The sequence below is a fragment of the Vipera berus genome (assembly GCF_964194415.1).
Source record: "Vipera berus genome assembly, chromosome: 2".
Taxonomy (NCBI): Eukaryota; Metazoa; Chordata; class Lepidosauria; order Squamata; family Viperidae; genus Vipera; species Vipera berus.
Window position 1 is genome coordinate 71,188,142 of NC_138203.1, and position 26,671 is coordinate 71,214,812.

Consider the following 26,671-nt stretch of genomic DNA (forward strand, 5'->3'; position numbering starts at 1 on the left):
AGGCCCAGAATGGACTTCTGAAAGCGGCATCCACACAGAGAACCGGTTGTTCACATATTTGAATCCCACCACTGGGTAAAAGCAATATTTGGTCTATTATTTTCTTCATTATGGCAGCAAGACTATTAAGTAGAGGAAGATACTTTATTTAAAGAAGGGTTCAATTAAACTTCACTCTGACTATGAAATGACAAGAAAACAATATTTATTTTTCAGAATTACAGCTCAATAGGCTCAGTTAAGTATATGACATGCCTCCCACTGGACTTTGATAAACATCAATTTGCCTACAAGGGAAATAGGTCGACAGACGATGCCATAGCTACTGCTTTACACTCTGTAGCAAGTCATCTCGAGAAACCTGGAAGTTACGTCAGGATGCTTTTTGTTGACTACAGTTCGGCTTTCAACACCATTTTGCCAAGCATTCTCATTGAGCAGCTGACTGACTTGAAATTCTCCCCCGCTATCTGCGATTGGATTCAAGACTTTCTTAGGGATCGGGTACAAACAGTGAGGGTCGGGTCTACTTTGTCCACCCCCCTGAAGCTTTGCACCGGCACGCCACAGGGCTGTGTGCTTAGCCCCTACCTGTACTCTTTATACACTTATGATTGTGTATCATCTGACCCATCCACTGCGATAATCAAGTTCGCAGATGATACAACTGTGGTGGGTCTTATTACAGGTGGGGATGAGACAGCATATAGGGCGGAGGTACAAAAACTATCCATATGGTGTAGTAACAACAACTTGCACCTAAATATCGGCAAGACGAAAGAGATGGTGTTTGACTTCCGGAGGAAAAAGGAGGAACCTGCCCCACTTTACATCGGGGAGGACTGTGTAGAGAGAGTTTCCTCCTTTAAATTTCTGGGAGTCTACCTCTGTGAAGATCTGACCTGGAAAGTTAACACAACCCAGGTGGCTAGAAAGGCCCAACAGAGGCTTCACTTTCTTAGGATCTTGCGGAAGAACAGGGTAGAACAACAGCTAATGACCCTCTTTTACCGGTCTACCATAGAGAGCGTCCTCTTGTATGGTATTGTGGTTTGGTATGCTGGTCTGACAGCCGCGGACAGGAAAGTATTGCAGAGGGTAGTGAGCACAGCACAAGACATTGTGGGCTGTTCCCTGACACCACTGGATGACATTGCCAGGGCTCGTTGCCTTGGAAGAGTGAGGAAGATTCTCAGGGATGACTCACACCCTGGACGGTATCTCTTTACTCTCCTACCATCCGGTAGGAGATATAGGAATATAGCCAGCCGTACCAACAGGCTGAAAAATAGCTTTTATCCGTGGGCTGTTAGGCTTTTAAATGGGACATAATCTTATGCAGAATTGACTTGGGAGACCGGTGTGTGGTGTGGTTGGTTCACATGGTGTGGTAGGATGGAGGGTTTGTTGTCACTGTGTGTTGGGGGGAGAGAGCACGGGGGGGGGGAGGCTCAGTTAATCTCAATGTACACATGTTGTACTTTGACAATAAAGGTTTATTTATTTATTTATTTTATGAACCCAGCCTATCCAGAAGAGTAAGAGTTGCTGGGCAGAAAGCATCATTCTTTAATTCCACTGTAGGCTGCTCTTCAATTATACTGTCAGAACTATATAATAAACACAGTGTGATACCACTGTGTTTGCAAATATAAAGATCAGAAGGAAAGATTGCTATGGAAACAGGAACAAACAACATTTAAGAATAGTTTGTTCTTAACATTTTCATCATCATCATTTTAGCTAAAACTACACAAAATATTTTTCAGTGTAACACTGCTTTTCATAAGCCTTATTTATGTACGGTGTGTGTGAAGCTATAATCCTTTGGCCTAAGCTTATTTATGACTGAAGAATTTGCTTTGTCAAATTTCAGTGATGTATTGCCTTGCTAATTTATAAAAATTTAATCAGAAGATACCTAGTATTCTTTCCTATATTAGCCCCCATAGGCAGATGTGAACAAGCAGCAGTAATCTGAGCTAAATCTGTGATTAGGAGTTGTCATATATTAAATATATTACTGCTTTAGTTCCAGGTCACCTCAGTAATACGGAACATTTTCTTTCAGTTTTCTCTAATTGAATATTCATATAATATTTTTTCTCAAGCATTGAAGATTTGTTTTCTGACTTATCTTCAGTAAAATACATTTAAAATTACTGAACCTATTTTGAACATAGCCACATGCTCCCCTAGCTCTACCTTGAAGATGTGTCATTAAGTGTCCTTTAAAGGCATGGCATCCTGACATCTTAGCCCACAGCCCATAACTGAGATTGAACTTAGTTTGCAGCTGCTGCTTTCCATCTTCTCCCAACATGAGGCTTGCTATAAGCAAAAAATGTAGTGCTTTAGGAATGACCACAGAAATGAAACACTTGGGTGCTGGAATCTGCCCAGGTTCTATTTTCCATTTTTGGATACCTAGAAGCAGTACTTTTTAGTACAATTGATGGGGGGGGGGGGAAACACTGTCTCTTAAAAATGCAGTCTAATTTTACCTACCTGGTCAAGATTCACAATGCGTTGATGCAGTAATTTTAGACAGCGTGAGATAAATCAGCACTGGCCTTTTATTAGAGAAGCACGTTGGCTATTTTTTTGTTTTGTAAAAAAAGATTTCATGCACTCCAGTACCATCACAATGATTTATTTAAGGAGGCTAAAACAACTTTCTTTTGCAAATAATTTGTGCAAATACCTATGCTAAAAATAAAAGTTTATATCCTTGTGCAGAAAATAGGAAAGAATTGTTACTCTGAGACGTAGGCTGAAAAGTCTCATAATTTGTCCTTGGTAACAGTTACAGAGAAGGGTGAAGTTGTTGGTATTTGCATTATTTTTAAAATGAAGTTGCAATCAAAAGTTCCTGCAGTTCTAATTTAAGATTCCATTGTACAAATTTATTCCCCCTTCTCATCTAACTAAATATTATATAAACTGCAACGCCATTGAAAGGAATAATTCTACTGACAAACATTAATATATATGAATACCCTTTAATTTGTAGCATCACTACTATGCTTAAGAATTAGCTTCTTCCACATTTGTTGGTATAGGATTAGTTGCAGGAAATACTTTCTGTTTTAGATCTGCATTAGCATAAACTCCACTTTCATCTTGCCATGTGTTGATTCCATGTCTCCTGTAATCTACTGTGTCAGTAAACTGGGAATGACATTTTCTATGTACTACAGAGTACCCGCTCGTATCAGGCGCAACCTAAAGGGAAGGTATTCATGTATATTGTTACTCAAAAGAAAGTTCTGAGGAGCAAACTTTAACATTGGCACTAATAATACCAAAAATAAGTTTAATCAGTTAATACATTTCTCTTCCAATAACATTTTGATTATTTACATTTCTCAAATTAAAAAAATGTGCATGGAAAAACTATGTGAGTGGTAACATTTTTAAACAGATTTTCCAAAACAGCAAATCTGTATCCATCTCTAATTTTCAGTGTCTAACTCTAAAAGAACTGATTGTAATATTACATAATAACAATCCTGTTTTCAAAACTGGTAAAATCTTTGCTATCTGTGAAAAATATAGGATTCTCTCAGTCATGGCTGTATCTGCAGATAGTTCTTGACTTATGATCACTATAGAAACCAGAAAATGAAAATCAATCATTGCGGTGCAGTCATTAAGAGAGGCATCATGTGACTGCACCCAATTTGATGACATTTTTTCCATGTTCATTAAATAAACCACCTGCAGTTATTAAGTGAGACATCACATGACCATGATTCTTGCCATCTTCCCCATTGACTTTGCTTCTCAGAAGCTGATTGGGAAGGTCACAAACGGCAATCACGTGACTTCAAGACACCACAAACGTGGTGAGTGCAAGCCGGTTGCCAAGTGCCTAGATCACGATCATGTGACTGGGGCAATGCTGCAACAGTCATTAAATGTGAGGACCAGATGAAAGTACTTTTTTTAGCCTCAGCATAACTTAGGACACTTGCTAAAAGAATGGTCATTAAATGAGGATTATCTGTAACATTAAGATATTTTATGTGCTATCATTTACTAAAACTATGGGGATTTTGTCTAAGCATACATCATTTTCTTTTTTTGCAGTTTCTTTTTAATTTTTTATCTCTTTTTTATTATGTAAGTTGCTCAGACTCACTTTCGAGTTCAGCAACCTTCCAAACTTCATTAATTAAATAAAACCAGACCAGTTACAAAACAGGAAGAGTCAGCTGTAATGTTTCACAATTCATGAGGAAAGCAGGTTTTTGCAAAAAGAATTACAAAGAGCTTAGGTATTGATGGGTTATTATTATTATTTTTTTTGGCTAGAAGGGATGAGGAGAAAGGCTTGGTTAATAAAAGAGAATAGAAGTTGATGGCTGGGAGGCAATATGGAAGTATATCCAGGAGGCATTAAGTTCAAAAGGTATCTAATGCCTAGGAAACTTGGGAGGAAGTAGATAAAGCAGGGGTATCCAACCTTGGCAACTGGAAAACTTGTGGACTTCAACTCTAGAATTCCCCAGCCAGCTTTGCTGGGAATTCTGGAAGTTAAAGTCCACAGGTCTTCAAGTTACCAAAATTGGACACTCCTGAGGTAAACTGAAATGAAAAATACATAGTAAGAAACAAGGATGTGTGGGAACAGAAACTGTGAAATTGTGAATTAGATATGGTTGGAAAGAGAGGGAGGCTGCCCAGCCAACAGACTACTAAAGAAATTTCAGGAAAGCAAAATATGAGAAATACTTTTTATAAACTAACTTAAAGGAAACACATTTACAGCTGGTGGAAGCTAATATTCCTGATTTTAATATGAACAAAATGATCCAATGATGACCATCTGTGAGAGAAAGAGAGGTATTCCATCAGAATTAGCTGAAGATATATTTTTCTTTTGGAGATTGCCATGGTTACAAAAAGTATGGTCACAATAGATTCCTAATTTTTTTAAAAAAAGGAATCCAGTCTGAATCATTATGCAACAAAATTCACCCTTCTTCATTTATTGGCTTTGTGCAATCTGAAATGGTCTTTTTTTTAAAAAAAAATCACATATACACAGACAGAGAAACACAACAATGTTCTCCGGATGTTTTCATTTGTAGGAGTTTTATTATATAATTAACTTTTTTCAGAATCATAAAAGTAGATGCCAATAAAGAACACAATGCAATTTTGTAATCTAAATAAGAACTGTCATAGATTTGATTTTGCGATATACCAGAGACATGGAAATGCATTCTTTTACAAATGTGCCAGAAAAATAATGCAAACCAGAGATTGTTAACAGCAAAAGATAACCTTTAGTCTTTTATTTCTGTGTTACTATTTTGTTTTCTCATTTTCGTCTTCTATCTTCTAGCTCAGGGGTGTCAAACTCACCACGTTCACATGACATGTCACGACGTATCATGACTTTTTTTCCATTGCTGGCAATGGGGTGGGTGCGGTTTCGCCATCACACAAACGGCCCGTGGGCCAGCAGTTTGACAGCCCTGTTCTAGCTTACATTCTACCTTATCTATCGTTAGTAGTCATACATAGCTTATCAATGGTTTCTAGTAGAGCCCAGAGTTCTATGTCCTATACCTTTATAGTTTCTATAGTTCTTTCGGCTTTATTTCTATTTTGATTTCTCGTTAATGTAATGCTTTTCTTCTTCAGGCCTATCCCTGACACGTCACTTATGTGGCTTGTTGGGTGATAGGAGAATTTGGATTATTCCAGATTCCAGTTCCTCAGATTCACTCCCTGAAGTTGTCTTGATCATAAAGGCTGGTCCCCTCTGGGATTTTAAGGCTGAGGGGATGGTGAGGATGCTTCTGTTGTGCTGCTTCCCATGTTTTAGGACACTCTGCCGCTGGCCTTAGTCTTCCGGCCCCTAGGTTTCCTGATATCCCTAAAGCAGTGTTTCTCTCAACCATGGCAACTTTAAGACATGTGGACCAACTTCCAGAATTCTGGAAAGTGAAGTCCACCTGTCTTAAAGTTGCCATGGTTGAGAGAAACACTGCTCTAAAGGGTGCTTATGCTACAGCTGTTATTCTTCCCTTCAGCTGCCTCATTTCCATTATTAACACTCTCCTCTACAGTCAGGTCTTTTAGTTTGGTTCTTTACTTTTCTTTTTGTCATTCTTCTTTATTTTCCAGCTCTTTTTTTAATTTTTTCTCCAAATACATACAATATACATACACACACAGACACACACGCACATATATGCATGTATCACAATACTGGAAAACTTAGCAGGGTAACACTGCTAACACACCTATAAGATAAGCCAGCTCACATACTATACTACAGATTTTGGACATTACTTAACTGTTTTCAAGGTAAAATCTGCTAAATTATAGAGCTCCAACTGAGATCTTAGGGGCTTAATAAAATCCTGTTTTGCATAGCATTCCATACCCTTTATTTTCCCATATTTTTCCTGTTCCCATATACTTACATATGGTATATAGTCATATGGTGGAACATAGTCTATTCGGTATGTTGTATCCATAAACCTGTAAAACATAAACCAAGTAGTAAGACTAGCTCCACACTATTTTTTAAGTATATTTACAGGCTCATTATATATAATTGAAGATATAGGTAGTCTGTCTCTTCAAAATCAAAACCAAAGCAATTTTTCTCAAGTGTATACAAAGCAATTAAAATATCCTCTAGCCACTATTATATTTCCCTGTTATAAATTATTTCTGCAGAGGTCAGTTTTTCTTTCATTCTTTCTTTTTTGGGAGGAAAAATGCTACAGCAGAGGTCCCCAACCTATGGGTCGTGGCCCACTACTAGGCTGTGGCTTCTTGGCCACCAGTCCACCTGAGTGGGTGGCCAGGGCACAGGCTAATGTGCTTGCACTCCCCCCCCTTTTGCTGATGCTAGCCAAGCCACAAGCCTCTCACCGGCGCTAGCTGAGCTAGGAGCTTCTTGCTGGTGCTAACCTAGCTATGAGCCTCTGACCAGTGCTAGCCAAGCCACGAGTCTTGCGCTGATGTTAGCCAAGCCACGAGCCTTGAGCCAGTGCTAGCTGAGCTGTGAGTTGCAAGCCTCTTGCTGGCGCTATCTGAGCCGCGAGATATGAGCTTCATGCCGGCGCTAGCTAAGCTGTGAGTCATGCGCTGGCGCTAGCCAAGCCATGCACTGGTGCTAGTTGAGCCATGCACCGCATGCTGGCGCTAGCAGCTCCATTTGCGGAGCATGCATGCTCATGGTCCTGTTTGCTTGCGTGCATGCGCAGCCACATTTGCATGTGTGCACATGGGTGCATAAAGGTGTCTGCCCCTCCCTTTCCCATCAGGCCGCCAACACAGAAAGGTTGGGGACCCCTGTGCTATAGGATCTGATCATATAAAACATAAATATTTCCAAATATCTATTTAATTAATATACCACACAATGACAGGTGAGAGTATTCTTGGATGGTTGTGAATGTTTCTGAAGAGGAGAATTATATACCGTACATATGAGAAGTCTCACTGTTTACATTGAGTTAAATAGGTCTATATCTTCAGCCTCAAAAGTTCTCACTAGGGCTTACAAGCAAACAGAATAAATGTTCTACTGTCCCAAGCAATTAGACAAGGTTAAATTATATCTTCAAAGTTTTAGGACAATTACCACAATCCAAAGGTGAAGTTGGATTTGAGATATGTTTAATTTTTTCATGGCTCTGAAAGAATAAGTGGCAGACAAATTTCCATCTCATCTCTTTTTACTCATTTTTTTCCGCATAGTCTCAGAAGAAGGAAGCATGAAGGAGGCAAGCCACTCCTAGTTAGGCCCTGTGGTGGTTACTAGTACATGTTTTGCAAGAGACCATGTCAATACATAAAAACAAAACATACCCTTATCATCTTGTAATAAGATCATTTTGTACCACCTTTTCTTTGAAAAATTACCTCACTTAAGTTTCCGTTCCAAGCCTGTGACTAAGTTTTGGAACAATTTCCAAGTTACAGTCAAGACAGATGATCCATCTCTTGCAAGCAAAATAAAATCTAGTTTTTAGGAACTAAGAAGGGAGCTTATGGCAGCTGGACTTAGCTTCCTCTTTCTTTTCTTTCTCTGATCTGTTTATTATTCTTCGTAGAGCAAATATATCATATTTCTGCGGAAACAGATCTGGTCAACAAATCAGTTCAATGCACAAACGTTACTCATTGCCTGCACAGAATAATGTCAGTGATATTGATAATGCTGGGAATGCATTCTGTGCTTCAGCAGCCCATCTAGTTATCTTTTTTTTTCTTTCTTTCCTACTGCTAGGAGATCTGGAGTTTAAAAAAATCCAGAGAATTACTAGATTGCAATAAAGATTGCTGCCATCTGGTGGTTACCTAGATTTCTGCACCAGATTTCTGGTAGTTCTATTTTTGGGGACAATACTGTATATTCTGAACATTGCCGAAAAGTTAGGCTGACCAACTTTAAGCATCCTGATTTTTCTGTTTCAGCCTGATTTCAAGCCCAGGTAATAGCAGGACAGAAGTGCAATCCAATTAATTCCCTTATGTATAGTGACCTTAATACCATAATACATGATATATTTCTGTAGATTATATCTGTGGATTAATATAGTACCAATGGGACCTACTCTTATTTTCAGAGCTGATTTTAAAAAATGGAAAAGTACTTAATTCCTTAGAATTGTTGGTTTCCCATGTTATATAATAGTAAATTAGTCATTGTGCTGTTGGTAATCTATAGCTTTCAACACCTTCATTGTTTTGAAACAATGAGCAAGCAAAACATTCCTAGACAATTAAAACTCTTTTACATTTCTCTTTTCACCTAATTTAAAAACAGGTGTAGGAAGGCCAAAATCACTCATGTCATCTTGCCAGCTGGCTCAGGAATTCTGGGAGTTGAAGTCCATGAGTCATAAAAGAGCCGAGGTTGCCTACCCCTGTTCTAGAGATTACTGGAAAGCACCCCTGGCCCAGTCCAGTAGTGAGGAAATGCAGCTTAGCTCTCTGTGGAGTTTTTCAATCTTTTATCTTTGGTGAGTCCTAGAAGGTGGGCTGAGCCCACAAACTCTCTAAAAACAATAGAAGGACCTCTGTATAAAAGTAACTTCTTTAAAGCTAAGATTCATGGCCCCCTTCGATCACTATGACTGTCATGCTCTCAAATAAATTTCAGCTCTGCTTCTATCAACTGTCCTATGTCCTTTGGAACAGCAGGCTCAGAACGGATCAAGGATTTCTTCTGATACAAGGAAAAAGAGGCTACTTAACCAAATCAAGGGAAACCCCGAGTTTGCAGAAGAAAGTGCCTCCTGCATTCGCACAACTGTAACAGCTGCAACCTAGAAACTGCTCTTGTTTAAAAAGCCAAACATCCCAGGGGTGGTTTTTGCTAGGCAGAGGAATTGCAAGCACATGGATACCTCCCCAGAAAGGTCTGGGAAAAATCAAAGAATGTTGTCTTTATTTCCAGTCTGTTTTTCCATTCCTTCCCAACTTTCTCCAAAACAGTGAATGTATTTGCAAGTAAGTCCAACCAGAGCCATAGGAAACTTGAGTTTACAGCATGATGGTTATGGAGTCCAAATCCCTGTTATAGGCAAAACTCCTTAAGAACAGAATTGTCAAAGGTCTATGAAAATTTTAGGGTATTGTATTGAAGACAAAGAGGTCAATCAGAAATCATGAGAAATTAATTTAAATGAAAACAAACTGATAAATTATCAGATTTCTAGTACAAAAGAGAAACACGGAAATAATTGAAACTGAGGTTTAAGTGTTCTGGTAATGCCAAGAATAAAATTATCAGATACTTTTAAGTGTTGAGGTAACGTTATGAGGTACAAATATAGGAACTTTGATCATGTTACAGGTCTCAATAAGCATCAACATGAAGGCACAACAAAATCTGAACTTCATAGTAAAACTAAAATAATTAGCATATATGTATATACAAACATTTTAAACTTCTCAGGTGGGTGACGTGGTAAGACAGCACCAAAACCTGTTTCAGGTAGCCCTGTCTCCCTGAGGAGGGAAAAAAAAGAGACAACTTTCAGATTGAAAGAAAAATTAAAGGAAAATGCAAGCTTTATTTTAGATCCAGTTGGCAATGCCGGATGGATGAATGGGCAGGCAGTCTTAAGTTAAAATCAGTTCAATGGGCTTTACAAAGAAAAAAGTGTAGGGGGACTGCAACCTTAGAGAAAACTAGTATTATGTCATTTAAATAAATCATGTGATTTTTGTTTGTTTGTTTCTTTGCTCTACATTGCATTGCTGCACTGCCCTCTATTGGATGAATTGTGTCAAACTCTTTAAGCATACTAAAAAAAATCATTACATCAACTTTGTAGTTTTCAGGATAAATACTATGTTTAAAATCAGTTACTGCTTTCTCTTTTTATTTAATGCTTTGTGAACATTAATGAACTGTAAACTATATCAGAGATCAGATGCAGTAATTCTTGAAATAAAGGATTAATGGCTCCCAATGTTTTTAAAAACAAATATAAGGTAGAAAGAAAGAAGGGGACAAAAAGATATTTGTGATATATTTTATATGATAGTCAGTATTATTTAAATTATTATCGATGCAAAAATATCAGAAATACCTGTCAACAACAATTGTGTGAAAGCCATCTTCATCCAGCAAAGGTCTCCAAATCTCTAGTTCCTTATATTCTCTTTTGCTACAGGGAGATGACAGATGATCTTGATATGTTGTTATCCATTTCTAAAAGTAAATGTTAGAACAAGGAATCATTACATAGTTCCAACGCAGTACAAAAATAACCAACACAACATCTGTTGGGATCCTGGAGATATAGCTTTACTCTTACAATTTATGCATTTCCACCCCAGCCAATATTTTTTTAAATCGATTGGTGCATAGAATGAAAATATATGTTCTATTCTTATTATTATAACATCAATTTTTGGTTAGCGAATTAATTAAGGATGAGTTGATTATTTTCTATTCATAAATAAAGCATCCTAGAGCTCCCTTTCCTGGTTGAAAATAAACATTGCAACTAAATTATAATAAAACATCTATTAAACTGCACAATCCAGGTTTAGAGTTATTCTTGAAATCATGGGTGCTGGTTGAAATTAATATAGGTGGTTTTAATAGCCATCTTGAGTCCTCTAAAAGATTTACACAATATTGATTAACTTAATAACAATATACAGATGTATTCTATGAATGGCTATGCTTTGTGATAATATATTTGCAAAAAATAAATTAATATGAATGTGATACATCAACATATCAAATAAACATGCTATCAACAATAAGCTATCTTACTTGATCCATGGTTCCAAATCTCCAGTAAGTAGACTGACATAAGTTCTTAGAACCCAAACTAATTTCATTTATATCATAATCCTTAGGTTCAGCCTCCCTGTTCTGGAACCTTTAAATTATAAGAAATCATAAATAGTAATACTAAAGCGTATCTTAAAAGTTACTAATATCTACATTACTACTGACATAATATACAAGTCAAACCTAAATATGTGTATGTGCGAAGCCTATTACATTTTTATTTTAAGCAAAGTCCGATATAAGAGTACTTCTCAAAAAGTGTCAAAAGTCTGAAATCTGAAATCAAAAACAAACACAAAAATTGGAAAAAGAAAACAAACTTCAAATATTATTACTAACTGCTAAGATTTGTATTGAAAACAGCCAGAATGAATGACACTTTGTGGCTTAGTCATATCTGGTAGGGTTTTTTTTAAAAAAAGAGAGAATGGTATTAAACCACATCAGACCAGTGAACAATATTTTTTTCTTACCAGCCATATACAAGAGTGGGTCTCCCATAATATGCTGAATTGGAGCGCAAGGTCAATGTTCCTTTGCGTTCCATCACATCTGGAGGCCCTAATTCCATCTTCAAATGATTTTGGATTTTCACCACTTCTTTAGGACCACTATATCTGAAATTAATTCAGTATTATTTCTCCTACTGCAGGGCAATTCACAGCAGAATATTCACATTCATTCAAGATCAGGGTATTATAAGTAAGAACTTAATCTTGAGACCAATACTTCACGCCGTCTGTATTATTTCTCAAAGCTCCAAGCTTTCATTGGTCAAGAAAAGAAATGAACAGCACGCAAGCCTTTGCAGCCTTCATTCTGTGCTGGAGACATTAGTCTCCATGGTGACCACTGATGCTATAGAGGAAAATAACAAATCTCAAAATCATTCCGCCAAGAGGCCGGAACTACTGTTCATTGTAAGTCAAGGGGAAAGCAACAAATAATTCCCACAACGTAGTACTATGGAAATATACAAAATGTGAGGTATCATGCCAAGCTTGCCATCAAGCCTTATTGAGCTGGAATTGTGAAAATATATATATTGTTTCTGAGTCATTTCATGGGCAGAGTCATGTTGAATTCAACCCTTTCTTCTGTCAATAATCAAAGTGTGCATTTGGCAGTGCTTAATTTTTTTTAAAATGAAAGACATTAGAATTCTATTTTGCCCAAAAAGCAAACTCAGTTTTAAAATTTAGGGTTCCCAAATCTGGGCTGCACAAATCTGGAGGAAGCAGGGAAGCAATCATAAATTTTTCTGTATAAATTGTCTGCCAACTGTTGGTCACCTAAACTTTTGCAGCCTTATTTTAGAAGCTAACCACTGTGGTAGTAATATTTCTTGGCAAGCAAAGTTCATACTGAATATGCATACATAAATTGTTCTCTTAAAGGGAAAAAAACTTAATTTTCATAAAAGGAAAAAGAAACTGAGGCCCAACAGTCCCTGGGCAGGCACTAGTTTCTTTTCTATGCTTGGCAGCTCCAGGAATAATTCTTCTGCCATTACATATATTGTAGATGATTTGCTTTGGTTTGCTATGGAAAAGAATCACTAAAGAAAAACACAATATTATCAGATTGGAAAGGATTTGTATGATAGCTTCACAGTTAAGAAAAGTTTCTGTAAGTGATAAATAAGGAATTGAGCCTGAAGTTATATATTCTAGTTGTAGACTTGCTTATTGGAAATATCTCTGGATGCGATTCCAAAGGACAGCCATGGCAATAGAGAAGGCACATCCCAAAGCCCCAGTAGAATTATACTGTTTGAGAGGACCCCCTCTGTTGGATCTTACCAGACAGGAATGATCACAGCTAGCAGTTACCTCTGGTAACCAGGCCGTGCCCTGAAGTTTTCTAAGTGGCTGTAAATACCTTGAACACACCCAGAAACCAACTAATAAGCATTGCAGCTCATGGATCCATGGTAATATATGGGCATACCATAGCATGCCCATTATTGCCCATGCCTACAGTCCTATATTCACAATATGACAGGACCAGTGATATGGTGCCATTGAAATTGCTGTCATATTTCTTGCTAATCTACAAATAGTGTGAATAGAGGCTCCTTGCAGACTTAGACATGCTCATGACATGCTAATCCATAATCTATTGAACAGGTTTTACTATAGTAATCCAGAATCCATGTAAAAGCCCCACCTTATGTTCTCATTTTGTTTTTCACAACAAAGCTGAAATAGTATTGTTAGAATAACCAGTAAGTAATATTATACCGTAATTAAGAAACCATATGAGAAAATTCAGCGTCCATGCTGTGGTTGCCAAGAGTGGCTGAAAATATATCACTCTAGCAGTATGACTATGGACCTGCCCTGATTAGTATCTGGCAACATATTGGCAGAAAGCCATATGCTGAATTTGTTATGAATTTACTAGTCCCAGTTTGTTGCTGCATGCATGTTAGGTATACATGTTATATAGTCATCTGCTGCCAAGTCAGCAATAAGCAGGGGATATCAAGAATTTAGTATTTTAGTCACGATTGGGTAGTGCATTTTATTTTTCACATTCTAATGTATTAGAAGTCAAAAATATAAATGAAAATCTGTTATTTTAGGAATTGGAAAAGGTACTCAGAATTTGCAGTAGTCATTTTCTCTGGTTTTAATTAGCTTTCTATTCTGCTAGGCTGGGACTTGGGTGATAGTGTAGGTGTAGTTTCTTATACTTTGAGGTAAAATATGTATTTCTTGAAACTGCCATTTGTCTCTTACTAAGGCAATGCAGGATGTTTCTTTCATTCTGAAATCGATGAGTATTTAGAATGATACTACGAGGGAATAATACAGATTATATAATTTTATTGTATATAATGTTATTTGAGCATCATCTTGAGGATATATTTCATTCAATTTTATGAAGATTTACAGTATGTCTCAGATATACTCTGCACCATAGCAGTAAATATTTATATAAAATAATCAAAATCAAAAATAAATTACAAACAGTAAGAAATGAAACTAAAAAGATGTTATAATAAATCTATATGCAACAGAATTCAAGTCTTGAACAATTGAAGTCTTGACCATATCATATATGTATCACATTTTCCAGCACATTGATAAGATGTCCATCATATGTAGAAAACATGAATTTGTCTTTAATCTATTATTTTAAATAACAAGCTTTCCATCGGAGCAAATCAATTTTCTTGAATCAAAATGAATTTTATGGGTAGAGATGCCTTCAGGAGAGATTATTTGAACAATTCCAGGGGATCTGGAAAGACCTATATTTGGTACTTTCATTTTTGTTCCATGTTGATTCCATTAAACAATACATTTATTATTTTTACCAGAAATCCAACAAACATAGATGTGCTTGGCAACATTAAGAGTCTCATAAAAATCCAGAATCTATCATTTTATTTTATGATGGTTTATAAGACCCACTACTTTTGTGGCGTAGTTATGTTATTAATGGTAAAAGTTATAGTTTCAATTGGATCCTACCTCAGATCCAAGATCCTACCTCAGAGAAAGATATGGAAACTTAGGCCCAACTTTAAATGTAAATGGTACAAAACTTTTGTTCTAATGACTATAATATAGTCTGTGAACAAAGATATTAAATAATCAGGTAATAATAATCAGGATGATTTAAGATTTTTGCACCATAATGTCACCAAAAATTGCTGGATGAGAGATCTACTTCAATCCATATTCAGGGTTCTTACCTGGTGGAAATTTCACATAGATGCAATAAAAATATGAAATCAACCAGACTTTATTTCGATTTCATGGAGCCAACTTCTACTTTTTCTCTTGCAGACTTTATTTTCAATGGATATCATCTCTAAGACTACAGCTTAAACGACACCTGCATCTCAAAAGTTTTGTGCCTGCTTAGTAAAAAGGAAAGACGCCACCATTTCCTTGCACACTTACCTGAAAGTAAGCCTCAGCGGGATTTGTTGCCAAGTAAATACTTTAAGCCAGGGGTCTTCAAACTTGGCCCTTTTATGACTTGTGGACTTCAACTCCCAGAATTCCTCAGCCAGCTTTGCTGGCTGAGGAATTCTGGGAGTTGAAGTCCACAAGTCATAAAAGGGCCAAGTTTGAAGACCCCTGCTTTAAGCACTGATACGAACTACTGAGTGAAACTGAATAGGGTTAACGACTGAGGTCAACTCCATCCATATTCGTTCAATATTTTTTTTAAAAAAAAGGCTGTAAGACCCGAGAAACGCTGAGGACGGGTAGCGTCAGAAGTCTATAATTATATCGTTTTATACTTGATAAAACTGCAATCCAATGACTTTTAATACACGAACAATTAACCGAAAATATGGGGAGATTTCCCACCCACAGGCAAACTTGTGGAAAAAGTATAGCGGAGCGCGGAAGGAAAGCGGGAGGGAGGGCGGGCGGAATGGTTGCCCCCTGCTTGAAAGCCAGCAACCGGTCTTTCAGAGCTCCCTTTCCCCCACATTTTCTCTCTTGTTTGTCCAGGCTCCACGGCGACCGGGTCAGGCGAAAGAAGGAGGCGGTCCCTCCTCGTGGGTTTAACTCACTTCGCCGAGCTCCGCGCTCCGCCTTGCGGAGGCCTCTGACCCGGATGCGCTTTGCTTTCCTCGGCCTTCCTATGCGGGACGGCGACAGCGGCGGCGGCGCTGCTACCGGCGGCCAGCTACGGGGGCAGCAGCCTGAAGATGGCTGAGTCTCCGGAGGAGGTGGCCGTGCTGGTGCAGCGGGTGGTGAAGGACATCAACAGCGCCTTCAAGCGCAACCCGCACATGTGAGTGAAGGAGAGCACGCGCGCGCGCGCCGAAGGAACGCGGGACGCCGCCGTCTCGTCCGCGGGTCCCTTTTTCGCTTTGCTTCGCCTCGCCTCGTGGACGCGGCGGCGGCGGGAGACCCCCTTGCCTCTCCTCGACGGGAGGGCTTGCGGGGCTCGGCTGAGTTGTCTGGATGAGGCCGGGAAACACCCCACCCCACTACTGTTGATTCTCTCTCTTTTGGAGAGGCGGCGGGTGAGGGAGCCGAGTTGGAACTTCTGCCGCTGGACGAGAGAGTAACTTCGAAGTATAAGGCTGGAGGGGGAGGACGAGCTGAAGTTCCGGGGATCCTATCCGTTTACCGAACGGAACTCGTGGCTTTGCATTTTGTTTTTAGACGAGGGCTTGCATTATGACCCGGGCTTCAACAGAACGGCGATGAGACGTCAGGTTTGCCGGAGAAGAAAGCTGAACGTGAGGAATTGGTGAATTTGGTACTGGCTCACTTTGAAAGTTTGCGTGTCCACGCAGTAGCAAGGGAAGATAACGTGCTTTTTAATTTTCAGAGTTGGATGGTAAGCTTTCCATTCCAAGCTCTTCGTCTGAACGGTGTGTTCTCAGCTACATTCCAAAGAATCTTCTTGTTTCTTAAGTTATCTCCAGGGATGCTCCATAGGTTAATAGTCACCACGGAATCTATTTTTAATATCGCTGTGTCGATCTAGTTTTGCAGTAGTCTGTTCTAAATAGGATTTGATATTTGCTCAGCACTTTCAGGTCATTTCTCTGTCACAAAATCAAAGAAATTAGGAGATTACGATGAAGGTGAAGAGGAGGGAATTGCATGAAGTAGTTGAGAGTTTTCCCAGGAGTAGGATGTTCCAAAATGCTCCAGATCTGTGGGTGGTGTAGGCATTTCTGACAACGTGTCTTCCAGAACAGAATTTGTGTCCATAACAATAAGACCATTATCCTGTTTTAGAATACAGTATATTACCTATTACCACTCAGATTGACTTGTTCCAGGTGAAAAATTATTCAGGTAACAAAGAGCTTTGTTTTGGATATCCTTATAATAATAATACATTATTAGTAGAAATATCTTACTGATGTATGATAGTTCACAGGTTAAAATTTTAAAGATCATACTCATTTTTTCCTGTTTTTGCTGTTTTTGAATTGGTCTTGAATTCTGTCAACTGCCTGGGGAGGAAATTGTCTCTCGTAATATTTTTAGAAGTGATTTGCCATTACCTGTTTCCTAGGACTCACAATTCCCCAGACAACCTTGGCATGGCTGGCTGGGGAATTCTAGGATTTGAAGTCCACAAGTCTTAAAGTTGTAGTTAACTGGACCACCATCTTGATTTGTCCAATGTAATAATTCATAGGTTGTTCTAGTGACTTTGATGCCACTTGTCTTGATTATACTTTGCCTTCTCCTTCTTTTACATCCTTTAATGTTGCCAAATATAATAGATGTTCTAGTCCAGACATATCAAACTTGCGACATCACGTGATGTTGCACAATGTGTTGGAGCTTTTTCTCCGGCAATGGGGTGGGCGCGGTTTCCTGGTGACGTGTCCGGCCCGTGGGCCGGCAGTTTGACACCCTTGTTCTAGTCCAGTGATGGCAAACCTTTTAGAGACTGAGTGCCCAAACTGCAATCCAAAACACACTTACCGTATATACTTGAGTATAAGCCGACTCGAGTATAAGCCGAGACCCCCAATTTCACCCCCCAAAACTGGAAAAAGTTATTGACTCGAGTATAAGCCGATCCGCCGTTCTGCAAGCCTGAATACACAGGAATACCCTGTGTGGCCGCGGCTCGTCGGCAGGTCTCCGTTCCTCCTGCCGACCTTTGGGGAGGTTTGGGCGCCTCCCCAAACCTCCCCAAACGTCGGCAGGTCTCCGTTCCTCCTGCCGACCTTTGGGGAGGTTTGGGCGCCTCCCCAAACCTCGGCAGGTCTCCGTTCCTCCTGCCGACCTTTGGGGAGGTTTGGGCGCCTCCCCAAACCTCCCCAAACCTCGGCAAGTCTCCGTTCCTCCTGCCGACCTTTGGGGAGGTTTGGGCGCCTCCCCAAACCTCGGCAGGTCTCCGTTCCTCCGCGCAGACCTGCCGACCTTTGGGGAGGTTTGGGCGCCTCCCCAAACGTCCCCAAACCTCGGCAGGTCTCCGTTCCTGTTTGGGGAGGTTTGGGCGCCTCCCCAAACCTCCCCAAACCTCGGCAGGTCTCCGTTCCTCCGCGCAGACCTGCCGACGTTTGGGGAGGTTTGGGCGCCTCCCCAAACCTCCCCAAACCTCGGCAGGTCTCCGTTCCTGTTTGGGGAGGTTTGGGCGCCTCCCCAAACCTCCCCAAACCTCGGCAGGTCTCCGTTCCTCCGCGCAGACCTGCCGACCTTTGGGGAGGTTTGGGCGCCTCCCCAAACGTCCCCAAACCTCGGCAGGTCTCCGTTCCTGTTTGGGGAGGTTTGGGCGCCTCCCCAAACCTCCCCAAACCTCGGCAGGTCTCCGTTCCTCCGCGCAGACCTGCCGACCTTTGGGGAGGTTTGGGCGCCTCCCCAAACGTCCCCAAACCTCGGCAGGTCTCCGTTCCTGTTTGGGGAGGTTTGGGCGCCTCCCCAAACCTCCCCAAACCTCGGCAGGTCTCCGTTCCTCCGCGCAGACCTGCCGACCTTTGGGGAGGTTTGGGCGCCTCCCCAAACGTCCCCAAACCTCGGCAGGTCTCCGTTCCTGTTTGGGGAGGTTTGGGCGCCTCCCCAAACCTCCCCAAACCTCGGCAGGTCTCCGTTCCTCCGCGCAGACCTGCCGACCTTTGGGGAGGTTTGGGCGCCTCCCCAAACGTCCCCAAACCTCGGCAGGTCTCCGTTCCTGTTTGGGGAGGTTTGGGCGCCTCCCCAAACCTCCCCAAACCTCGGCAGGTCTCCGTTCCTCCGCGCAGACCTGCCGACCTTTGGGGAGGTTTGGGCGCCTCCCCAAACGTCCCCAAACCTCGGCAGGTCTCCGTTCCTGTTTGGGGAGGTTTGGGCGCCTCCCCAAACCTCCCCAAACCTCGGCAGGTCTCCGTTCCTCCGCGCAGACCTGCCGACCTTTGGGGAGGTTTGGGCGCCTCCCCAAACGTCCCCAAACCTCGGCAGGTCTCCGTTCCTGTTTGGGGAGGTTTGGGCGCCTCCCCAAACCTCCCCAAACCTCGGCAGGTCTCCGTTCCTCCGCGCAGACCTGCCGACCTTTGGGGAGGTTTGGGCGCCTCCCCAAACGTCCCCAAACCTCGGCAGGTCTCCGTTCCTGTTTGGGGAGGTTTGGGCGCCTCCCCAAACCTCCCCAAACCTCGGCAGGTCTCCGTTCCTCCGCGCAGACCTGCCGACCTTTGGGGAGGTTTGGGCGCCTCCCCAAACGTCCCCAAACCTCGGCAGGTCTCCGTTCCTGTTTGGGGAGGTTTGGGCGCCTCCCCAAACCTCCCCAAACCTCGGCAGGTCTCCGTTCCTCCGCGCAGACCTGCCGACCTTTGGGGAGGTTTGGGCGCCTCCCCAAACGTCCCCAAACCTCGGCAGGTCTCCGTTCCTGTTTGGGGAGGTTTGGGCGCCTCCCCAAACCTCCCCAAACCTCGGCAGGTCTCCGTTCCTCCGCGCAGACCTGCCGACCTTTGGGGAGGTTTGGGCGCCTCCCCAAACGTCCCCAAACCTCGGCAGGTCTCCGTTCCTGTTTGGGGAGGTTTGGGCGCCTCCCCAAACCTCCCCAAACCTCGGCAGGTCTCCGTTCCTCCGCGCAGACCTGCCGACCTTTGGGGAGGTTTGGGCGCCTCCCCAAACCTCCCCAAACCTCGGCAGGTCTCCGTTCCTGTTTGGGGAGGTTTGGGCGCCTCCCCAAACCTCCCCAAACCTCGGCAGGTCTCCGTTCCTCCGCGCAGACCTGCCGACGTTTGGGGAGGTTTGGGGAGGCGCCCAAACCTCCCCAAAGGTCGGCAGGAAGAACGGAGACCTGCCGAGGTTTGGGGAGGTTTGGGGAGGCGCCCAAACCTCCCCAAAGGTCGGCAGGTCTGCGCGGAGGAACGGAGACCTGCCGAGGTTTGGGGACGTTTGGGGAGGCGCCCAAACCTCCCCAAACAGGAACGGAGACCTGCCGAGGTTTGGGGACGTTTGGGGAGGCGCCCAAACCTCCCCAAAGGTCGGCAGGTCTGCGCGGAGGAACGGAGACCTGCCGAGGTTTGGGGAGGTTTGGGGAGGCGCCCAAACCTCCCCAAACAGGAACGGAGACCTGCCGAGGTTTGGGGACGTTTGGGGAGGCGCCCAAACCTCCCCAAAGGTCGGCAGGTCTGCGCGGAGGAACGGAGACCTGCCGAGGTTTGGGGAGGTTTGGGGAGGCGCCCAAACCTCCCCAAACAGGAACGGAGACCTGCCGAGGTTTGGGGACGTTTGGGGAGGCGCCCAAACCTCCCCAAAGGTCGGCAGGTCTGCGCGGAGGAACGGAGACCTGCCGAGGTTTGGGGAGGCGCCCAAACCTCCCCAAACAGGAACGGAGACCTGCCGAGGTTTGGGGAGGCGCCCAAACCTCCCCAAAGGTCGGCAGGTCTGCGCGGAGGAACGGAGACCTGCCGAGGTTTGGGGAGGTTTGGGGAGGCGCCCAAACCTCCCCAAACAGGAACGGAGACCTGCCGAGGTTTGGGGACGTTTGGGGAGGCGCCCAAACCTCCCCAAAGGTCGGCAGGTCTGCGCGGAGGAACGGAGACCTGCCGAGGTTTGGGGAGGTTTGGGGAGGCGCCCAAACCTCCCCAAACAGGAACGGAGACCTGCCGAGGTTTGGGGAGGCGCCCAAACCTCCCCAAAGGTCGGCAGGAGGAACGGAGACCTGCCGAGGTTTGGGGAGGCGCCCAAACCTCCCCAAAGGTCGGCAGGAGGAACGGAGACCTGGGGAGGTTTGGGGAGGCGCCCAAACCTCCCCAAAGGTCGGCAGGAGGAACGGAGACCTGCCGAGGTTTGGGGAGGCGCCCAAACCTCCCCAAAGGTCGGCAGGAGGAACGGAGACCTGCCGAGGTTTGGGGAGGCGCCCAAACCTCCCCAAAGGTCGGCAGGAGGAACGGAGACCTGCCGAGGTTTGGGGAGGCGCCCAAACCTCCCCAAAGGTCGGCAGGAGGAACGGAGACCTGCCGAGGTTTGGGGAGGTTTGGGGAGGCGCCCAAACCTCCCCAAAGGTCGGCAGGAGGAACGGAGACCTGCCGACGTTTGGGGAGGTTTGGGGAGGCGCCCAAACCTCCCCAAACGTCGGCAGGTCTGCGCGTAGGAACGGAGACCTGCCGAGGTTTGGGGAGGCGCCCAAACCTCCCCAAACGTCGGCAAGTCTCCGTTCCTCCGCGCCCTGCCTGCCTGCTTCTTTCCGCTGCGGAAAGAAGCAGGCAGGCAAGGCGCGGAGTTTGGGGAGGTGCGCGCGCACCTCCCCAAACCTCCCCAAACTTCGGCAGGTCTCGGACGGCGGTGGCTTGGGAGAGGTGCGGGCGATCCCGGAAGCACCAAAGCCTCGGCCGCGCACAAGTCCTCGGTAAGTTTTTTTTGTTGACTGGAGTATAAGCCGAAGTGGAATTTTTCAGCCCAAAAAGTGGGCTGAAAAATTCGGCTTATACTCAAGTATATACGGTATGTATCATCCGGTGCCGGGTGGGTGTAGCCCATTGGGTGGGGTGGCTGCGGTGGTAAGGCAGACTGGGTGGGACTAAAAAGTTCAATCAATTCCAACTTTGCGAGATCTTTTTTTTTCCCCACAAGAAGTTGAAATTGATTGATTGAACCTTTTTTTTTTTGCCCACGGTGGCAGAGGCCTAAAGCGGAAAGATTTTATAAAACCCAGCTGAAGGCCTAGGACTGGGGCGACGATGCACGTGCCCACAGAGAGGGCTCTGTGTGCCACCTGTGGCACACGTGCCATAGGTTCGCCACCACGGTTCTAGTCCATTATCTACTTGCAGATATGCCCAAAGTATGTGACTTTCTGTTTTCTGATCATCCGTTTGTGGGAGTAGTCAGTCCTTATATGGGCCAAAATCATTTTATTGATTCTTCTTACAGTCCTCAGCACTTGTAGTGTTATTGTCCAAATGATGAATCAGATTCAGAAAACCATGAAAAAAATCAAGTTTTTTCTGGTTCTTTATCTTCAGTTTTCACAGCTATTTTTTACCACTAGATAAGTTGCTACTATAACTAGTCCAACGTTCGTTTTCATAAGAATATCCTTATCCTTTATGCACTTGTCTAAATTTACTATTGCATTCTTCTCCAGAATTACTTTTTTCACCAGGACACTATTCAATTTTATCTCTTCTGGAACAAAGAAAACAAAGCCATCTATTGTCTTCACTTCTTCATTGTCAACTGTGAGTTCACTGAGCATGATAGTTGACATTACTTTTGGCTTTTTAATATTAATGCAGGTTTTTAATTTTCCATTTTTGTTTCACAGTGTGCTACTCTAAGCCCTTTTTCATAGTTCTTTACATTCATCTAACATTACCTGAATATTTCATATTGATAAATGGTGAAACCACTGTTTCTCCAGATTTGCTTTTTAAAGTACTGTAGCATCTTGTTTGTTATACTGTACTTCTGAAGAATAATAAGGTGTTCTGGCATTTTCATTAGCCTTATGTTGACTTTCTGGCATGATCTGGACAGTTAAAGGCCTTACTGCAGTCAGTGAAATCAAGGTGAATCTCCTGATTTTATTTTGCCTTCTCAATTAACCAATCTTTCTTTGCATCAGTTCATTCCTGAATATAGTCTCTTTTTACAAATGTTTTTTACCACTCTACAGTGCTTTTTGTACAGGATGTTGGTATAATCTTCCCTTTTTTTTTGTTCGGCTCTCTCCCATGTTTACTCTTGAGTGCTGTACCTTAACTGTCCATTTCCTGTGGTTTTTCTGATCTTATTTACACTTTTTGTTGTAATTCTTGATTTAATCCCTTCCCATTTGATGCTGAAAATCTGTCTTCAATCGTTAATTAGATAGTCTTACTGAGTTTTTCTTGCTTCAGTTTTTAGTATTTTCTACTTTTCATATAGCTCTTTGGGTTCTCTTTCATATGAGAAGTATATTGAATATGTTATATTCTAAGTCTGACTGCCCACTACTTTCAACCATATCAATATAGTTTTATGTAGTATAATAAAGAACTGGTTTGTTGTTTCCTCTTCTATAATTGCTCTATAAACAATAATTACTCTGGTGGAAATATATTAAGAGGCCCCTGGTATGTTTTTAGCTGGTTGTTTTAATGGGTTAGGGAGGGGGGTGGATGGTAGGGTTGGGTTGAAATTGGGGGGTGTTCCACCAACCGTTTGTCAGCCCGGGCCTGAGATGGGTCCCGGTGGGATGGGGATGGGGTTGGGGGCCTCTGGTTTTCCTAGCAGCGGGGTGGGGTTTCAAATCCCCACGACGATTGGGAACAGCAGCAGGTGGTTACACGGAGGGCCACATCAACTTTTCGGAGTACGCCCCCGCTGTTTCCAAGTGGTGGTGCGCTCCGACCCTCCGGTCAGGACCCGTTTATCCAGGAGTGAGGGGGATCAGGCCCCTGAGCTCAGGCTTGTGTATTTTAATGCCAGGTCCGTTGTGAATAAGGCTCCCCTCGTTCGGGATCTGATCGAGGAGGAATGCACAGACCTGGCATGCATTACGGAAACCTGGTTGGGCCCGGAGGGGTGTGTCTCTCTGACTGAACTTTGCCCTCCAGGTTTCCGTGTGCTCCACCAGCCTCGGGCTCAGGGCAGGGGCGGGGGGGTGGCGGTGGTTATACAGGAGACCTTATGTCCGCGGGAGGCCACTGTCGTACAGATAGTCGGGTGTGAGTCACTCCTCCTGAGGTGCGGCCCTGGGGCTCAGTTGGGCCTGTTGCTGACGTACCTAGCGCCCAGCTGCGTGGCAACGGCCCTACCCAAGCTTCTCAATGCCCTCTCGGGGTTGGCGGTTGAGTTCCTTAGACTTATAGTTATGGGGGACTTTAACCTGCCTTCCCTTGGGGGGTCGTCAGAGTTGGCTCGGGAGTTCATAGCCTCCATGACGACCATGGACCTGACCCAAGTAATTCAAGGTCTGACTCATGGAGGGGGTCACACACTCGACCTTGTCTTTTTATCTGGACAGTGGCTTGATGATCTGGGAGGGGGTTCACCAACTGTTGTCCCCCTGTCATGGACCAATCATTATCTCCTGCGGCTGGTCTTCCACTTTGCCACCCCTCGCCGCTGGGCTGCGGAGCCAACCAGGTGGTTCCGCCCCAGGCGCCTAATGGATCCAGAACGGTTCCAGACAGCGCTTGGGTCTTTACCTATCTCCCTCACTCACAGCCCGGCCGATGCCTTGGTGGATGCCTGGGAAAGGGCGGCCACCGAGGCGCTCAACCGTGTTGTACCCTTGCAACCCCTGACCTGGCGCAGGTCCCGTTGGGCTCCATGGTTTTCTGTGGAGCTCCAAGAGATGAAGCGCAGGAGACGGGGTCTGGAGAGCTGTTGGAGATCCAGCCGGTCTGAATCTGATCGATTGTGGTTAAGAACCTCAACGAGGTCTTATCTCGCTGCTATGGAGGCGGCGAAGTCTGACTACTTCACCGCCCTCATCGCTTCCGCAGATAATCGCCCGGCCGCCCTGTTTAGGGTCACTCGTTCCCTCCTTAATCAGGAGGTGAGGGAGGAGCCCTTGCAGGGGCGGGCTGAGGAGTTTAGCCAGCATCTGATGGATAAAATCGCTCAGATTCGGGCCAGTCTGGACTCCGACTGGGCAGAGTCGGACGGGGGTGAGACGAGTGGTCTTGGAAATATTATCTGGGATGAATTCGATCCTGTGACTCCGGAAGAGGTGGACAGGATCATGCGGAGGCTAAGTTCCACCATGTGTTTGTTGGACCCGTGCCCCTCCTGGCTGGTGTACGCAGCTCGGGAGGGGACACGAGGCTGGATCCATGCAGTAATAACTGCTTCTTTGAGTGAGGGTAGCTTCCCTACCGCCTTGAAGGAGGCGGTGGTGAGGCCCCTCCTCAAGAAGCCTGTCCTGGATCCAGCTGTTTTGAACAACTATCGTCCTGTCTCCAACCTTCACTTTGTAACGAAGGTTGTTGAGAGCGTGGTGGCACATCAGCTCCCTCTGTTCCTGGAGGAAACTGATTATCTGGACCCGTACCAATCGGGCTTCAGGCCCGGGTACAGCACAGAGACGGCATTGGTCGCACTGGTGAATGATCTCTGGCGGGCTCGGGACAGGCGTTGTTCCTCTGTCCTAGTCCTATTAGACCTCTCAGCGGCTTTTGATACCATCAACCATGGTATCTTGCTGCGGCGTCTCGGGGTTGGGAGTGGGGGGCACTGTTCTACAGTGGTTCTCCTACCTCCTGGGCCGCTCGCAGTCGGTGTTGGCAGGAGGGCAGAGGTCATCCCCAAGGCCTCTCGTTTGTGGAGTTCATCAGGGGTCGGTCCTCTCTCCCCTCCTGTTCAACATCTATATGAAGCTGCTGGGTGAGATCATTCGTGGTTTTGGGGTGGGGTATCATCAGTATGCTGATGATACCCAGCTTTTTCTCTCCACCCCAACCAACCCAGTGATGCCCTCAATGTGATGTCATGTTGCCTGGAGGCGGTCCGGGTCTGGATGGGGAGAAACAGGCTTCGACTTAACTCCGCCAAGACTGAGTGGCTGTGCATACCGGCATCTCGGATTGACCATTCTATTCCATCTTTAATTATGGGGGGGTGAGGTGTTACCCCCCGTAGATAGGGCTCGCAACTTGGGCGTCCTCCTGGACTCACGGCTCAGTTTGGAAGATCATATAGGAGCCGTGGCCAGGGGGCTTTTGCCCAGGTTCTCCTGGTCCGCCAGTTGCGCCACTACCTGGACCGAGATGCCCTACGTACAGTCACTCATGCGCTTGTGACCTCCCGGATAGACTACTGCAACGCTGTCTGCATGGGGCTGCCCTTGAGGACCACTCGGAGGCTTCAGCTGGTGCAGAATGTGGCCGTGCGAGTTGTGATGGGGGTTTCTTGATACTCCCATGTAACACCTCTTCTCCGCGAGCTGCATTGGCTTCCGGTTGCCCTCCGGGTGAGATTCAAGGTGCTGGTTGTTAGGCATATGGTGTTAGCCTACAATGTTGGGTTGAAAATATATTAACCATGATGTTGCTATGGCTTTAAGATGTTAATTGGCCAATGGGTGTGTAAGTGTTCTCATGGCCATAAGAGGAAGCTAGGAACGTAGCTTCTCTCTCTCTCTGAATTCACTGCTCTCTACTATTACTGTTTTTGCTCTGCTGTTGGTTTACTACTGTTGTAAACCTGAACTGTGTATTGACCTCTGGACCGGTAAGAAGACTTTGTATTTTGGATTACTCCTTGGACTGTTGCTATTGTTTATGACCTGGACTGTTTATTTTTGACTGTGCATTTTTGTTCTTACACCACCTCAAAAGTAAAATACTTTTTGTTTTAACACCTCAGTGTACTACTGTGTGTGACTCTTACTGCTCTCAGTACCCTTCCTTGTCTGTGCAACTCTTTGGTAGCACAAGGAGACCTCTGAACAACAATTTCCTTAACACTGGTGATGACCTATAAAGCCCTAAATGGCATGGGTCCGGACTATCTT

The 26,671-nt window shown here is 44.2% G+C and overlaps 2 protein-coding genes across 2 annotated transcripts in view; one reads left to right on the forward strand and one right to left on the reverse strand.

Annotated features, from left to right (window-relative positions):
• Positions 1–2,745: 2,745 nt before the first annotated feature.
• Positions 2,746–15,049, reverse strand: CFAP95 (cilia and flagella associated protein 95). Its single transcript, XM_081317842.1, has 7 exons — positions 15,000–15,049; positions 11,767–11,910; positions 11,273–11,381; positions 10,578–10,699; positions 9,922–9,990; positions 6,444–6,501; positions 2,746–3,225 (listed from the first exon to the last, which is right to left on the reverse strand). The coding sequence occupies exons 2-7, from the start codon at positions 11,862–11,864 to the stop codon at positions 3,028–3,030; spliced, it is 654 nt and encodes a 217-aa protein (XP_081173968.1). The 5' UTR covers positions 11,865–11,910; positions 15,000–15,049; the 3' UTR covers positions 2,746–3,027.
• Positions 15,050–15,924: 875 nt separating this feature from the next.
• Positions 15,925–26,671, forward strand: part of PTAR1 (protein prenyltransferase alpha subunit repeat containing 1) — a 29,766-nt gene continuing 19,019 nt past the window's right edge. Inside the window, exon 1 of the mRNA XM_081315876.1 lies at positions 15,925–16,060. Within this exon, the coding sequence (XP_081172002.1) occupies positions 15,975–16,060 (86 nt within the window). The 5' untranslated portion in view covers positions 15,925–15,974. The remainder of the gene's footprint in view (positions 16,061–26,671) is intronic.

Excerpts from the sequence above, each read along its gene's own strand:
- CFAP95 (XM_081317842.1), bottom strand. The coding sequence starts at position 11,864 with ATGGAATTAGGGCCTCCAGATGTGATGGAACGCAAAGGAACATTGACC. Across the intron at positions 10,700-11,272 it reads GATTTGGAACCATGGATCAA|AAATGGATAACAACATATCA; the intron begins GTAAGATAGCTT and ends ATTTACTTTTAG. Across the intron at positions 3,226-6,443 it reads CATATGACTATATACCATAT|GTTGCGCCTGATACGAGCGG; the intron begins GTAAGTATATGG and ends CCTTCCCTTTAG.